This window comes from Paramisgurnus dabryanus, chromosome 12, assembly GCF_030506205.2.
Source record: "Paramisgurnus dabryanus chromosome 12, PD_genome_1.1, whole genome shotgun sequence".
NCBI lineage: Eukaryota > Metazoa > Chordata > Actinopteri > Cypriniformes > Cobitidae > Paramisgurnus > Paramisgurnus dabryanus.
In genome coordinates, this window is record NC_133348.1 from 23,534,217 (window position 1) to 23,552,210 (window position 17,994).

Genomic DNA, 17,994 nt, shown 5'->3' on the forward strand with positions numbered 1-17,994 from the left:
AGATTTTTTTTGCAGCCCCTGTGCGTTTTACCCTCTGATCTGTTTGTTGACTTGGGATTTAATATTTTTTATGTTTTCCATTCATGGTGTGGTTTCTCAGCTCAGTGTTTTGACATGGTAGGTATAGCAGAACAGTCTGGGCTGATAGCTGCTTTTTTTCTCCAAACGGTCTCGTCATCTTATCTTAGCTGAATCTTTTGGTTATGAATCTGAAATGTAATGTGACGTGTGTGTCGTCGATGGGATTTAGAGGAAGACCGTCTGTTTTCTCTGTCATATGTTCAGGATGTTTTGGAATCACTTATCTCTAGTAAGCTCAGAGGCGCGTGCTACTGGGAAAATTTCCATCCAGTGAGCCACAGTCATTCAAATCGCCGTTTGTTTGGAACAGAGCGGCTTTCTGTTTCTGCGGTACACCATCACAGACTGGTTTTCTTCCTCTGGTTAATGTTAGAAATCCACACCATCATTGCTTAAGGTCAGTGACTTTAAACATTATTACCAGCATCACCACACAGGATTGCAAAAATTAAGCAATTTTAAGTGCGTTCCTGAACCCACCCCTGTCATTTATTGGTTGATCAAGCAGATTGTCCTGTCTTACAGTCAATCAATTTATTGAACTGTGCCTGATGCTCCCTGATACAATTCTAGGTAAACGTTTGCTACTCTTTTACTTTTATGAAAATTAAACCTTTGAAAAGTGTAGCGTTTCTTAATAAAACCACAGGGCCATAAAACAGTATTTTTGTGATGTTAGTGAGCTTTGCTTTGACCCATCATCATTGTTAAATATTTAATTGTGTCATATTGATTAGAGATGCTCCCCTCAAACAGACGCTTGGGATAAAGTCTGTTTTAAGCTCATGAAGCTCTGCACTGTATTATGGAGGGCAAGCGTGTCCTCTATTAAGACATCATGTGATGATGAGATGTGATGGTATTTGTGAGTGATATAGCAGACACTGTGAGTGATGAGACAGATTTACTAGAGTATGAACCTGCTTCATCGATTTCATTACTTCATCTGTTATTGTCCAGTGTTTTACGCACAGAGCTCCAGTATCACGTCTGATGGGCTGTGCATGGTTATCGAATAAATCTTCTGGATACAGGAAGTGATAAATGATAGAGAGTGAAGCTCCATGCATTTTACAGTTACTTAGTGTATTGGATTACTAAGCCCTTAGACTTGTATGACCAGTACAGCAATTTCCTTGAAGTCTTTATTTATTTGCCACACGTCTGATTGCCAATTTGGCTAATTTGACAAAGTACTTGACTTTGAAAAACACAAGCCACATAAACTGTCAAAGGGCAGGAGGCGTCTCACAAGCTTCCTGTGAGTGGACAGACATATTGATCGGCTATTAGGCAAATAGCATAAAGTGTCCAACCCAGCAAGTCAAAACGATTGGCTTTTTCCTCAGATTGAACTGTTAACGACTGAAATGTTTGTTAAAGGGACACTCCACTTTTTTGAAAATATGCTAATTTTCCAGCTCCCCTAAAGTTAAACATTTGATTTTTATCGTTTTGAAATCCATTCAGCTGATCTCTGGGTCTGGCGCTACCACTTTTAGCATAGCTTGGCACAATCCATTGAATCTGATTAGACCATTAGCATCGCGCTAAATAACCAAAGAGTTTTGATGTTTTTACATCATAGTTTCATCGTGTACTAAGACCAATGGAAAATTAAAAGTTGCGTTTTTTTTACCGAAATGGCTAGGAACTATACTCTCATTCTGGCATAATATATTGAAAGTTACTAAGGGGACTATTTTCGGCTGCTGCGTAATATCATTGCGGCTCCTGTAGCCATGTTAAGGCAGCAAAGTCCTTGAATATTACGTCAGAATTAGAGAATATCTGCCTAGAAAATTACAATTTTACATTTTCTGTAGGTCTTGGTACACATTGTAACTATAGAAGAGTCAAGTTTTAAATAGGAAAAATATTGAAAAGTTATTTTTTTAGCGCAATGCTAATAATAGATTGTGCTAAGCTGTGTTAAAAGTGTTAGTGCCAGCCCCGAAGATCAGCTGAATGGATTCCAAAACAGTAAAATGATTAACTCTAGGGGAGCTGGAAAATATTTTGGTTTATTTTAATTTGTTTAATGTGCTCTGTTCAGCACTGTAGCAAATGATTAGGATTACCATAATTATCAATAAATAAATAAAAATTAAGCAGTGTTAAAGGTATAGTTCACACCAAAATTAAAATTAGCCCATATTTTGCTCACCCTTAATCATCCTAGATGGATATGACTTTATTTTTTCAGCAAAACGCAGTCAGAGTTATATTAAATAATATCCTGTCTTATTTCAGTTTTATAATAGCATTGAATAGTGCCCCATTTCAAAAACAAATCCATATGGTTATTTAATGTCTTCTGCGGTGAAACAATGGGATTTTATGTTGGCTCAGAGGTCAGCTTTCTTCCTGGCCTCAACTTTTCTAAAAAAAGACATATCGCTAATTTTCTTTTTTGGGTGAACTATTTCTATAATGTTCGCAATCAAGCCAGCAAAACACTTGCAATACATACATGGATTGAGTAGTTATTAATAGGATTGATAGTTCTTCTTATTTATTCTTTATTTACTGTCAGCCCTACCTAATAAATTTTTTTTGTTGGCTCTTTATTTTGTATCTTGGTTTTACAAATGGTTTCACTCTTGCCTCTATGTTTGTGTTGGCTTCAGGAGCATTTCAAGGAGCTTGTTTTTATATTTTCATTTCTGCAACTGGTGTACTGATGTTGTCATAATAATTTAGTATGCGATAGATGAAAGTTTATTGTAATTGAGAATGAATGACCTGGGAATAAGAGGAATTCTTCATTATATTTGTGGAGCTGTGAGGATTATCAGATTACATGTATTAAAAACAAAGCATACAGTTTTGAAAAGCATTTTTTCTATCCACTAAGAGAGATTTATGTTTTGAAGTGTTATGTTTGCTAGTGTAAAGGTTTTTGGAACCAATGGTGCCAAAAAGCATAAAACATTGGTCATAGCAACCAATAAACAGTTTTCACCATGATTTGAACTCGTCGGCAACATATATCAAACCCTGCATCCCACCATATCTCAGCTATGAGAGAGTACTCTTGCTAGCGCAGGCTTATACTTGGCTTGATGGCAGGTAAATCTTCAGGTTGTCGGTATTATGTCTGGTTCACTTTCTGCTTATTTAGTCCAGTACATCTTATAATAGGTAGGCATTGGGCAGTAACAGATCAGCTGAAAGATGTGCATGGTGGGATACCAGGAGTCAACATTATAAAAAAGTACTCGTAAACATCTCGTCAGCTATTAAGATTGCTATGTATGCTTGACTTCTTTCATCAATGTCTTAGCTGTTTTTGGAGTTACCCTCCAGCGATATTTCACTGCGTACCTTGACTCTAAAGCTGTCAGTAGATGCTGGTTCACTCTGAAGGATCTTCTCATTAAAAGCAGATGATGTTCTTTCCATGTAGCTGTGATGGAGGTGCGGGCCCTGGCGTGTGTTTGGAGTTGAGAGCCCTTATGAGTGATAAATGCCTTTTGTAACTGCGTGAGACTGTGGCGTATGTCCTCATATGGCGAGGCGTTTGGGCTGGCTCAGCTGTGTCTTGGGTGATCGCCAGCCCCCCAGCGATGCCTCGTAAAACAGGAGGGAGGACAGCTTAACAATGTGAAATATAGTGTACACTGTTTAGGTTGCATTGTTTGTTTTATCTCGTTTGTACCGCTATGTTAATGGTGTCACTGGAGCGATGTCTGTTTTCTAGCATTTCAACTCCATAGCGAACACTATTGGTCACACACGCATACGTATACACACAACTACTGTTTAAGATTAGTTTTCACTGCCCTGACACTAGACGGTGGAAAGAGAATATACTGTATATATTTTGTTTATAATAAATGAGTTAGTGACATGTGGTTATTATAATCGCCATATGTAATAAATTCAAAATGAAATGATAACTAACTCTGTCTCTTTCTCTCTCTCTTAACAGTGAAGCCGTTCACAACCACCGTGAAGGAGATGCGCCTTCACAGAGAAGACTTCGAGATGCTCAAAGTGATTGGCAGGGGAGCGTTCGGAGAGGTAAGGAACTCAGGGCCCTTGTTCCGCCAAACACTTTTCTCTGTTGAACGGCTTCCAAAAACGAGCTGCCTTTTGGCGCACTTCAAAGCCCAGGGAAATCACCTCTGAAATCACTGCAGACTTTGCCGTACTGTGCGGTTTGTTTTGGTATTCCTAAGCTTTGTTTTCGTGACCCATTTCGCGTGTCCAACGAAAACCCCAAACTATCAGAGAAGTATTCATGTACTCCTCAAGCATCTTATCGGCAACCACAAACTAACCTTTGCCTCTCATCGTATTTTTCCTTTCTCTACCTCTGCTAGTTCCCCAAGGCCCCGGCCTGGCACTTGACTGCTATTCTTGGGCCGTCACACATCTAGGTATTTTAGATGGTTTGTTTGTTTTACAGTGGAATGTGTTACTTGTTCCTGCAGTAAAATGCTTTGACTGTTTATTACACCCAGAGTACATTTCTTTTGCTTTACAACTTTGCTGTCATTTTATGTTCAACACTTCCTCTTATTTTTGTTTCTCTTTCTGTTAACCAAAAGGGCATTAGATTCATTGTTGAAGAACTTTGTCCTGTTTTAATGTGCTTTTATGTAGGGATGGGCATTTTTTATATTATTATATTAGAATATTTGAGCTTGAAGCATTTTTCATTGTCACAATTTTACAAAAGGCTTCTAATTAGGAAATATCTACTTGCTGCATAAGGATTAATGGCAACTAATTGTTTGCAGAATAAAAGTTTTTGTTTACATCATATATGTGTGTGTACTGCGTATAATAATTATGTGTATATAAATACACACACATGCATTAATATATTTAAGAAATATTTAAATTTTATATAATTACTATATAATTTTTTTCTTAAAATTATACATACATATGATTAAACAAAAAGTTTTATTCTGCAAACCATTATTTGCGATTAATCGTTCTGTGTTTATAAGTTGAAAACATTGTAAAAAAATATTTTTTAAATTAGTCTTTAAAAAGTAAAGAAAACAGCATTTTACAGTCGGCATATGGTAATTTCTTAATTTAGTTTTACGTCATGTTTACCAGCTCCGGTGAAAGTATTTTCTTCATTCTTTTAACAGTAATGCTTGCTGCAGAGAAATGGAAAACAATTCACGTTTTGTCGGTAACCGCAATAGTCGAATCTAACAAGAATATCTGGATTTAGCATTATTTTATAAATAACATGAGCTGATACCTTATTGCAGACTTTGCAAAGTTAAAAGCTGAATTTAACAACTTTTTCAAGTAACCTTTGGTATGGGTAAAAAGTGTGCATGTGAGATTCGATTTTTCCCAATTTTTTCAGATTAATTTCGAATTTACGTTTTGATGTGATTTTAATTTTCGAGAATTGAGATACAGTCAAAGTGAAACAGTCCAGACATGAATTTCGGACCTCTGAAACCAATTAGGCAAAATGTTATTTTATGCGCTTTTGTTCTGTGTACGCTGTTGAAGAAGTAATACAACGTGTGTTCACGCCAGAAGTCAGAAAAGACGTAAAACATTGTGTTCAGTACCTCAGATTAGATAAATGGGCGAAGAGAAGTAGTTTGCGTGTGGCTGTTCGAACACATTCAACGACATGTGCGTTTACACTACAAAAGCAATCCGATCGAAGGGTTTTCGACTCCCTCTGAATGTGGTTGAAAGTGGTCGAAAGTGGACAAGCTCAAAACGTTTTGAACACCGTTTACACCTGGCATTAACGTCGTCCACTTGTGATTCTATCAACGAAAACCCATCTTAATGCCAAGTGTAAACAGCCTCACAGAGAGCGACCCTCTTCGCGCTCATTCCAGCCCGCGTTCGTACTCTGTCCCTCAGCTCTTTTCTTCAAAAGCAACAAACTAAAGTAGGCTACAGATGACTGAAACCATGACCTAAATCTCACGTACCTTCTGAATTATAGATGCATGTGAAACATGTCTGCGCTGACTGCATGCAGACGATGCTCTGTGTCTGCACAGAGAGTGCTCGTCTGAATGAAATCCAGTGGTCTAAGCAAACCATACAGTAAATAGCCTATACAAAATGTTTGCGACGTCGTCGTTGGCAAGGTGAACAGCATGACCAGAATGTATGATTCACAAACCAATGACTTATACGAACAGCTTAATTTTAAATAATAGTAAAAAGGAGTCAATCATAGGATACATTATCCAAATGATTGACAAAATTCATGAAAAATCTAATCAAATAATTTAAACAAATCATTAGGGAATGTTATGAATAGTAAAATAGCTTTTTTTAAAGGTGATGTAAGATTATGCCAGTGTACTTAAACTGCAATCAAATAAAACAAAACATTATAAAAATGCCTGAACTTACTTAAGGTTTTAGGCTACCATTTATATTTCTAAACAATGCCTAAATTCTGCAGATATTTAAAAAAAAATTGAATTTATCTTATATTTATACCAAGTTGATCCTTTAGTGAACCTGGATTAGAACTTCAGTTTCTTTAACCAGATGTTCTTGCATCTTGTATAATGTTATTGGAAAGAGAAATGGTACTGCAGTTTTTTTGTAGTTGACTAGTTTAGAATTTTTTTTTTTTTTTGCCAAATGGCCCAGCCCTAGAGATTAGAAAACCTAAGTGCTTTTTCTGCTTTATTTCTGGAGGTTTAGATGAGTTTGTATGTGGTTCCACAGATCATCAGATATTTCCTAATTTGGAAAGAGAAGCATTCTGCTGTGTCACACATTTCTGCTGTCATTATTCCTCCCTTGTAAATAAACGACTCCATATTTCGTGACTCATTCCTCTAATCAAACACATCCATTACTGCTTTTTTAATGATTGCAGGTCAACTATTCTACAACAAAAGAGTGTGTGATGCCTCACAGCCTGATTTCTGATTCAAAAGTTTTAATTTAGTGCTGCTTGGTCATGTGAATGACCATAGGTTCCTGTGTTCACCTTGCCTATGTTCCAGTTGGCTTTGTTTGGAATCTGCCTGATGCCTGCTGTTTCTTAGCTGACGATTGAAGAGGCAGGAAAGAGGACGTTCGTGTGAACAGATGAGCTGTTCTTCTAACACCCTTTACAACAGGCCTCTCCTCCTTACAATAGATTCCTGGCAGGAATGTCAGCGGTGGCACAGGAAGCGAGGCAGGACGAAGCAGCTTCCAGGAAAGGCTCAGGAAACCAGGACGTCTCTCAGGAGTTACTTTTGACAAAAATAGTGTTCTGCGATTTGTGCTGCTCGGCGTCCCCTCCTCAGCCACCAAGACCTCAATAAACCCCCCTTTCAGTCCCTGGATTTTTTTTCACGTGAGGTCACGTGGCTGCAATGATGACTCAGGTCTTTGGGTTTTTTGCAGTGTTTCTGTCATCAGGCCAGACTATTGTTAGCGTGTGTTGTAGCTTGCTCATGTGTGAACATTGTGCTGCTGTGTTGTTCCCTCTCCCAATCGTTTCCTGTCACTCTAATGTTACAGGATGTACTTCCAGATAAATCTCTTGCATTTCCTGTTTATGATTGATGGCAGCTTCCCAGCTAAAGGCTTGGAATTCAGGATTGCTTGAAGGAATAGTTCACTCACAAATGTTGTTTCAGACTGTTTCCTCCAGTGAACACAAAAGATGTTTAGCAGAATGCTTGCCTGTTCTTCTTTACCATAAAATCAAAGCAGATGCTATCAAGGTCCACAATAGGTGTGCAAAAAAATTAGTCCACGTATGGTTTTCTTCTTAAAGTCAAATTTAACATTTCTTTGCTTTAATTATAACTATGTTAGCCTGGATTTCTATTAACTAGTCTGCTCCAGTTATTGAACAAATTCGTATTTAGATGATAAAAAGCATTTATTACACTGCTGGTTGGAATGCTTGATTGTGATTGGACAGTCGCGAAATTTGCAGGTTTGTTATTCCTAGATAACAACCGCTCAACTAATGACACACAGTAACCCAGATGCTGCAAATCATTTTGACAAGTACAGTTTAACATTACACAAGAATTAAATATAAATGTCTTTTAAAGTCACCATGAAAATAAAATGAAAACTGTCATTTGTTTTGGAATATTGTGGGTTTTTTTTTTTTACAAATGACTTATTTGTGAGCTTCATAAAAAAATGATGTGCCTTCATAATCTTAAATCAAAAACACAAATCTCCTCCCCTCTTTGAAATGATTTCTCTTTACTTCCGGTCATATTGTATGGCAGGTGGGCAGGGTCCGGTAGAAGATCGCTACGATTAGCAACATGACCCAACTTCAAGTTATCCAATCAGATCTCGATGGACAAATTCAAATCCAGCCTTGCCTTATTTAATTTCAAAAGCCATTTCACTCGGATATATTTCACCATATGGAAAATAAGGCAATCGCTAATTGGCTGCGAAATGTTCCATGTGTGTTAATTCTTTTTGTGTAAACCGCACACCTAACCTGTTTAAGGTCTTAAAATAACTTAATGAAAAACTTTGAATTATTTGAAAATAATACACACCTGCTTTGTGTCGTGCTGCATTACCACCTTGGGTATGCATTATTTTTTAATAATTTAACGGCTGTCAGTAATTATTCCTTTACATATGACATTATATTTACAAATGATTAAACCAAATAGTGTGTTTGTGACATTTTTACATCTTTTCTTCTCTTAAATCCGAAAGTAAACAGGGTTTTCTCATGTAAGGTCTGCATTCGTAAAACATGAGCAAATAAAATATTTAAAATCAATATTTAAGTTCCTTACCTTGCTTATGAGGTTAAAAAATTATTTTCTAGGACCAAAGTGCTGTGTGAATGGGGTTTAGGTGTTAAATACCGAATAATTTACAAGCATCGAGAAAAAAGTCCCTTTAGTGTGATACAAGACCCTCCACTTTGCTTATTTCTGCTATAGCGCCTGGCTTCCTATACAATAGGGTTGTTAAGGTCTAAAAGAAAGTAAAGGGCATCAAAACCTTAAAACAGACTTCATTAACATCACATCATAGCACCTGTCATATTTATAATATCTATAGCTTCGTCTCTCATATATAGATATTAATTCTGCCTGTAGGTTTGTGCATTTATTCATACCTGTTCATTTTGCATATTGCCTATTTTTAATGTAATGTATGTACATACAAAATACAATGAAGGCATAGTAGTCTATAAAATTAATAATTCAATTATAAACAAGATTCTGTCTTATTAAGACTTAATCTTTTGTTATCTTCTGGGCATTTTCACTTTAATATAATTTACTTTAAATTGCTAATTTTAAAACTGCTGTGAGCATTTAGTTAAAAGCTATATTGATAGGCAGATTTCTGTAAATGTTTATAATAAAAAACAATGTAAACTGAAAAACGTGTATACCGTGAAATATACCATTACCATGAAAAAGATATTTGGTCATTCCGCCCACCCCTACTATACATTATCCTGTACCTAACACTTAAACCCCATTCACACACCACTTTGGACCCAGAAAATTTCAGTAAAATTGGCAGAGAGGCTTCCGTGTAAGAGCAAACGCATCCTGTAAAATTCTGGGATCGATCCTGTAAAGAGAAAATAGTATTACCGTAACATACACGGAAAGCATTCTGTGTAAACAAGACACAGAAACAATGCCGTAAGGGCTGTGCCATAATGAGGACACACATGTCATCGTAACCAGAAGTTATGGTTCAGCTTTTTGAAACAGGCTTTTAATTGCATATCTTTTATTCTGCAAGGCACTTTAAGTGTTTTTTAAGACTTAAAAAGCCACATAAAGTGCCTGGGCTCATGTCAACAATGCTGAATGAAACTGGTTCTCGTATATCTCGTAAACAGTAGTGACACTGCAAGTTTGAATTTTTCAAAGATTTTTAGGAGCAATGGCTAGAAAGTTGTAAAGATTTTTAATGATTGATTGCTTGATATTTGTTGCATAGGTTTGTAGTGACATGACATTGATTATTTTCATCTTTTTGGGAGAAGAAATTATTCAACTTTTACTTTGTTATTGTTAGTAGTTGGCCCAGTGGTTGGTAGTTCAGTGTCGCTCCTCTCAGCCTCGCCTGACAACTTACTCTAAATAATTGCTTTGTTGATCCAAATATGAAAGAAAAACAGGGAGTGGAATCAAGGGGAACTGGAATGATGCAGACATTTTTTACATAATGTCACAATGAGTCATTACAGGGCACACAAACAGGCCTGTAATACGTGTGGAGGATAAACATTAATCTCTTTATCTGTTGTATTGAGTGCACTGAATCACTCATGAAGTGAATGATTGGGTCAAAGTACACAGCAGATCCAGACCTTCCTATTGATTTACAGAAAACAACGGTATCTGGTTTTTAAAGGTGCTCTGATGTAATTATAATAGTCCAGGTTGAATGATCAACTACAATAGACGGATACACAAGAGTACATGCGACATGCAACTTTTGCAGTAACGGCCCAGCTTATTATTACTTATTATTACTACAGGCTTGCTGCTGTCTCCAGAGCATCTTGAATTGTTTTTTGAATTGTCCAATATTAAATTTAATATATTTCAAAAGAAAGGTAATGATTTGCACAGAGCCTAGTAATAAAATGTTTTTGGAAGAGGTTTATTAGATTTTAAAATAAGATTGTCTGTCAGTGTTTTTGACTGTCACCAGTGTACCCAGGGTTTAAATCATAGACTGTAAAAAAATGGATAACGCCCGTTCGCTCTCTTCCATTGGTGATAAGTGAAGCCACCAGTTTCCCGAAACGGCACTGACATCTTGGGTCTTTTGTCTGCGCAGTAGTGATTTTAGGATTTTAGGACAAGTCCTGCGCAGTAGTAAGCAGGAAGTAAAGCCGCGAAATCAAGGCTCCGTCCTCGCTCTCACAAAATGCGCATATCACAGTTGTCAATCACAGCATGACACCACAAAAACAACTTTATTTTAAAAACAAACACTTGAATTTACATCAGCGTGATAAAAACTACAGTAAATGACAGAAACTAGCTTCGGAAAAAAGTGATTGAAGTGTAATTAAATTGTTTAGTTGGTCTCAAGTCCCATTGAATAACATGGGGAGGCAGGGTTTATGACCTATACTGGGACCAGTCACCGGTTGGCGGAAATTGGGATTGGCGAATGCATAAATTGGAGTTGAGGCCGAATTATAATTTTTACGTGTACTCAAGGGACCACGTACAGTGCGCATGACACAATTTCCGTCATCAGAACAAAGCGTGCATACTGTTTTTAAAACCGTAAATTGTATGTTGTACGTGTAGGCGCACGGTCGCCTACAAAAGAATGTAGTGTGTAGCCAAGGAGATGCTTTGCATTTTGTCACAATGTATGCGCGTAAAACTTCTGCATACCCATACGAATAAAATAAACTATACTTTGCAAGGCTGTGTATTCGAAAAACAACTTTACTCCGGTCTAACTTTATTAGGAATATAATGCATGACTTGAATTGTAATAATAGTTGTCTCTAAAGTAAACGTTCATTGCGATTCACTCATCGTCACAATGTGCAATACTGTAATAAACGATGCTATTTGCAATACTGTACAATTACTGAACTAACAATAATACCTTTGAATCGTGAACGTCTGTTGATGTGTAGTATGTTATATCGTTGTTTTTCTTATATTTGTATTGCTATTTTTTGTTCTGTATTGTTAAGAGTTTCATTTAAAATTGATGAAAAGATCACTGTGTCAAAATCTAACCTCTGACCCTACAGAACCTTATGATTCACATACATGATCTCTGTCTTCCTTTGGTGGCGAAACTGTGACCTGTCCTATCGCTTTGAAGCATGACTCCACACTGGTCACCACCCTCTCTGTTCCTTCGTGCACCTCCCCTGCATTTTGAATCAGGTCAGGCTGACTGCCTTTGTGGAAATGTGTGTCTAAAAAAGGAGAGAGGGAAAGAGAGCAGGACACACAGTGGGAGGAGGAATCAGGGGGTTTCTGAGCACTCTGTGCTCGGTTTGTTTTTGTAATGAGGTCAGTTATCTGGTGTGGTTAGAAGCCTGACTGATAAAGACACTGCGTGTGTGATTAAGCCTCTGTTTGACTTTGTTGTCAGTGTACTTTTCGAATACTTTGAGACATGCACACACAAACTCCGAAGACATCAAAGGAGGTTATAGCGTTGACAACGCCAGCATGGCTCGTTATTTGCCGTTAGTATGCAAAGTTGCAGTTTGTGCTGCACTGAAGCGGCACATTATGAGCAGGTATGCAGGCGTGGGTCCGCTTGTGGGTAACACGGAGGGTAAACACACATCATGTGATGCGTCCCGAACAGTAAGGCAAAGTACAGGAAAACACATGACGACACTTAACATTAGCTGCATAGTCACTATCAGTGAAAACAGAAGTTTGTCATTTGAAGTCATTGTACACATTTACTCTTCAACACGTGAATAATAAACCTATGGTAGGTATATGTGAATTCAAACTTTGATGCTCCTAATCTCAAAATGAAAGATTTTAGCCTGGATTTCACAGACAGGGTCACATTGTTACGTAACTTGTCTTATGTATGGTTTAAATAGTAAGAGGAATTTACCCAATAAATATAGTCATGTCTATATTTATTAAACAACACGTTTCTGTACAATGAGACATACAGTGACCAATGGGTGTCAAGTTCCTAAGTCTCATAAGGTCATATGACAGCTTGGTGTATAAGTCATAAATCTTTCCCACCACCATGTTCAGATATGTTGCATGAGGGTGTGCCATACCAGCTTTGATGTCATTGGTTCTTGCATGACACCAGTCTGATGATGACATGGAAAGTTTAATTATGTAGAAGTGAAATTTATGAGGAACGTTTCTTTATTTAGACAAATATTTGGCACTGCTGCTGTCATTGTATGTTAAAGAACGGTGTGAACGTTATTCAAAACATCTTTTTTTGTGAAATGTCTCATAGGCTTGGCCTGCCATGAGCATGCATCTCAGATTTTTCATTTTTTGGGTGTCTCTTTAAATCATCGGATCAACACGGATGTATTTCTGTTTATATCACTACAGACTTGAAAGCTAACTGTTGCTGTCAACATCATCACAGTCACTCTTTGCGTTCATGCACTACGTATCCTCCCAGACTGGTGTGTCTTCCCGCAGGCAGGGTGTTGGCTTTCTCCACCCCATGTGAATAACCTCCAGCAGGACACTCCTCTACATCCAGTCACTCCTGAAGGGAAGACCTTAATCACTCTCACACATCCCAAATTAGCCGGTCCTTGAGTGCCACCCATCTTCTGGCAAAAATTCAGCAGTTTTCAATCTCAGCGTTCCTGTTATTTTCCTTTCAGAATCATCAAAGATCAAAAGCATCTCATTCAGAGCTTTACTTTCTCCGCAGGGATTTCGGTCCAAGTGGGCCACGGGTGCATAAATGAATATGAAAATTGATGAAAATTGTCAGATTCCCCACAGCCTGTGAATCACGCTGAGCTTTGGTTTGTTTGTATGCATTGACTAACCCCCCTTCTTCCCTCTTCTGTAGGTTGCTGTGGTGAAGATGAAACACACGGAGCGCGTTTACGCCATGAAGATCCTCAACAAGTGGGAGATGCTAAAGAGGGCCGAGGTAAAGACCTTTCTGCTTGAACAATGACTTGGCATGCTCACAAATTCAACAAGAAAGAAATAGAAATTTGAATTTATAGTTTGAAATCTAGCCAGCATTGGTGAAAGTGATGAATGTGCATACAATCTAAAGTCTAGACTGCTGATATGTCTTTATTTTTTTATATTTTCATAAAAAAGGGTCAGCCAAAGCCAGTACTTATCCGAATGCCCTAAAGCCAGAAGTATAGTCAAATTTTTACGCGTACACCAGGGTCCACGTTCAGTGCGCATGACGCAAATTTCATAATCAGAATAGTTCCGCACAGCCAGATTTTTGTAACCGTGCATACTTTGTACCTGTAGTTCATGCAAGGGCTTACAGGAAAATGTGGTGTGTGTAGCCCAGGAGATGCATTGCATTTTGTTGCAATGCGCTTGCGCTGAACGCCTGCATACACGTACAAGTCAAATAAACGATGCTTTGCAAGTGTGCGTTCAACTGTGCTTGTATGTTCGCGTACAAATAAAAAAAACAGACTTTACTCCAGGCTTAATCATGACTATAACCAAATGTGTCTAGTGGTATACTTGGGCTCTTTCTTGAGCCAGTGTCTGGGCAATCAGTTGTAAAAAAAGTCAGGCATGTCAGAAGAACATTTGTGATTTGGGCTTGTCATTAATCCTCTTTGAACTTCCCTGGGCCTTTTTATTCCCACTCTTAGATCTTTATTCAAACACCTATTAGATCTTCAGTTAAAAATATAGCTGAAATATCAAAAATTATAGCTATTACAGGTAAGTCTTGCATCTGAGATTAGGAAACCATTTTATATAATGGCTGCAGGTGTTTCATTTATTAAATGAGTTACCAAATTGTTCCTGAACCGCAAAAACTGATGATTTAGCGATTCGTTTAAATTAAATCAAAATCTAATGTGGCTTTATGTGGCTTTATTGTTAACTGTTTCCTTGCTAGCGTTAAAACAAACGGTTGCCTGCCAGCGCCAGTATTTTTTATGATTTTCACAAAAGTTTAATGCCTCTTTTTATAAATATGTAAGCATTCTAGGGGTGACCCCGAATAGTCGAAGATTCGATGCATCGATAGGAGAAGCCTGATTCGACTTACAATCTCACAGTCGAATCGTCGCAGATGTGTTATGAAATGAGGATCATTCAATTTTGGCCGTATATGGGTGCACACATTATATGATTTCACATATAACAGCTTTCTCACAAAATATTAATATACTGCATATTATGATAATGCTGCAAATATGTGAAGTAGCAGCTTTCAATAAATATTTTTAAAATGCGTTAATAAATCCAACAACCCCTCTGACCGGGTTACACGTCCATAAGAGGTTTCTATGTTAATAAACCATTGCTTCTTTGTTTTCTACATTTAAAAGACAAAGCTGGCAAATTATATTATGCCTTTCGTTCTTTTAATAATTTCTATATTTTATTTTATTTATAAATCACTTTGGGTTATCTGATTTAACTATTTGGCTTGTGTTTTGTTTCCGTGCACTTCAGGCATTTTGCATATCTGTTCTGCACTTTGTTACTTCTGACCTTATTTTATTTAAAAAATTGTATTTATTATAAACGTAAATTCTGATCTAATTTAAGTATGTAAATTTTGGATAGCTTTTCGATGTATCGATGTTGCGCTATTGCGTGCTGGCCATGCTTGCGCATTTAATTTAGCCGAACGGGCTAGGTGCTCTGCTTCTCATATTTAGGAGTTCATCAAACTAAACATTAAAAAACGGATGTTTTTCGACGAGTATAAGTTTTTAAAATGTTTTTAAAACATACTGGTTATCTTGTCAAAAGTTAAACTACAAAACAGGTAAGCCAATTTTTTTTTTTTCGGTGATGAAACGGAAACTAGTATCTGCACCGAACCTATTTCTGCCTGACACGAATGTCTTTCTTGTGATTTAATATTATGGTTGGTCGGTGTTCACTTTCAAATGATAGCAAAGAGATTCCTGAAATAAATAATATCATCCGGTCTTTTTGTATCTAAAGTGAATACAGAGATGATCATGGTCAAAGCAAGCAAGCAGGTATTTCTGTGATAAATAATAACGCGTAGTGTCTATAAAATCATTAATTTCAGTGTTTTTCTTGTAATAAATTAACGTTTAATGAATTGTATATAAAGCTTAGTTTTTATCATTTACAGTCACAATCACAAATTATTTGTCATTTCTCATTTGTCGGGTTTTTTTGGTCTGCTTTGACGCGCTATCTCCAAATTAAATAAAAACACTTAATTGTAGCCGGAGTTTCCAAGGCAGGATCACCTTTGTTATTTTTTTAGGTTTAGTTATCAAAATGTATTTTTGTGTGATGTTCTGTAGATCGTGGCTTTAAAATGTTATGAGGAATAATTAAACAAATGCTGCCTTACATTTTACCTTAAAAAATATATATATAAATGCATCGTCAGTTTTGTCTTCGTTTATTACTTGAAAGACAGTTTTGGTCACTTTATCAGAAAGTTGTTTATGTGTGCTGCTTGTGAAAGAAAATAAAAGTTACCAATTTGTATCTGGTCTGGCCCCCTCCCAACCCATGCACACAAACATAGATGATTCGACTATCGGTCGACTATGGAAAGATTCCACAATTCTGATTCGAATATGTAAATCCTTAGTCGAGGACACCCCTAAAGCATTCAATATATCAAATAAAAAGAACAGACCCTCTGCTTTCAAACACAAAGAAGTTTCACCCTACCTTTAATTGTTCTCATTTTATCACCTCTCAGATATGGGTAGGTTTCTTTAAAAAAAAAAAAACTTAAGCATAAAGCTGAAATGAATTGAGATTAAAGGACTTTTGATAGAGATCAGATTCAGAGCGATAATCAAAGCGTACACAGAGCTTGAACCATTTGCCCTAAGAAGATACTACCAGGTTTTATAAGTTGGGCAAGGGCACCACCTGGTGGATAATAGCGGAAATACGGATTGTCGGAAAAACTCGTCATTGGCAGTGAAGCGCTTTTCTTTTAATTGAAGCGTTAACTTGCCAATGGCAGGAAAGGGTTAACTGCAAAAGTTTGCAATTTAAATAAATATCAGGATTTAACAAAAGAACATAAAATGTTTGTTTAATCAATTTGTTTGCATCTTCTGCAGACGGCATGTTTCCGAGAAGAGAGGGAAGTGCTGGTGAATGGAGACTGCCAGTGGATCACCACCCTGCATTACGCTTTTCAGGATGACAACTACTTGGTGTGCATTTCCACCCTTACTAAATACACATTCTTCTGCTGATAGCATCAATATATTTCAAGCACACTTAATATAAAGCACTAGAGATTGCACAATGCATTCTGCTTGCTATTGTGTTATCAGTATAATTGGATCATTTTGGGTGTGAAATGCTGAATCAGTGTTTGTGTGATAAATGATGATCATTTATTTTCCCACAGTACTTGGTGATGGATTATTATGTGGGTGGCGACCTGCTGACTTTGCTTAGTAAATTTGAGGACCGACTTCCAGAGGACATGTCCAAATTCTATGTGGCGGAGATGGTGCTTGCCATCCACTCCATTCACCTGCAACGCTATGTACACAGGTAAATTAGACTGTATTTGTGTATGTTTAAAACAAAGTGAATTGCAGACCGATTATTACACACAGTCGTTTCGAATGCCATATTAGCCGTTACATCACAAAACAAATTGTGATTGGTCACTTTGAACATTGGTCAGGCAACCTCTGCCTGTCTAAGTGGGCAATTTTAGCCTGAATACATTTCATTATAGACCAAACTTTGTTTATGGTTAAAAATCAGTCATGCATTCTGCATTCGATTCTGCCCAAGTACAGAAGCAAGACCAAGTGCTCACTGCCCCCGTTGGGCACACTGTATATAAACATCAGCCCATCCGCACATGTCACACCCACGTAAATCATTTAATGAAATGATTACAGATGGCTGTGGTTTGTTCTGGCCTGCAGATCTGGTTCAGGGTCTCTTCCTGGCTGCTTGTACTTGGCTGCCATCCGGTCCAGCTGAGCCCATTCTTCTTTCTTTCAGTGGTGCTTCCCTTCTGACACCAACAGCAGTGTTAACTATATTGCCAATCACAACAGCCCACCTCCCATTATTTTCACATTTACTAGGAATGTTCCCGAACTTTTGTTCTTGCTGAGCAAAACCTATTTTGTTAGGTGTAGATCCTTTGGCCACCTCAGCAGAAATGTGTGCATGTGTATGCCTACGTCCTATATACAAAATTATATTGGTATATAAATATTTATGGATATAAATCTTACAAATTATTAATTGTTCCAATTCCATACAAACATATATTTCTCACAGC

The 17,994-nt window shown here is 37.3% G+C and overlaps 1 protein-coding gene across 3 annotated transcripts in view; it reads left to right on the plus strand.

The window, feature by feature from the left end:
• The window catches only part of cdc42bpb (CDC42 binding protein kinase beta (DMPK-like)), a 71,162-nt gene that overhangs the window by 16,752 nt on the left and 36,416 nt on the right, over window positions 1-17,994 (plus strand). For all 3 annotated transcript variants that reach the window (XM_065257263.2, XM_065257264.2, XM_065257265.2), the window contains exons 2-5: window positions 4,016-4,107; window positions 13,576-13,659; window positions 16,799-16,894; window positions 17,095-17,243. In XM_065257263.2, coding sequence (XP_065113335.1) covers window positions 4,016-4,107; window positions 13,576-13,659; window positions 16,799-16,894; window positions 17,095-17,243 — 421 coding nt within the window. The remainder of the gene's footprint in view (window positions 1-4,015; window positions 4,108-13,575; window positions 13,660-16,798; window positions 16,895-17,094; window positions 17,244-17,994) is intronic.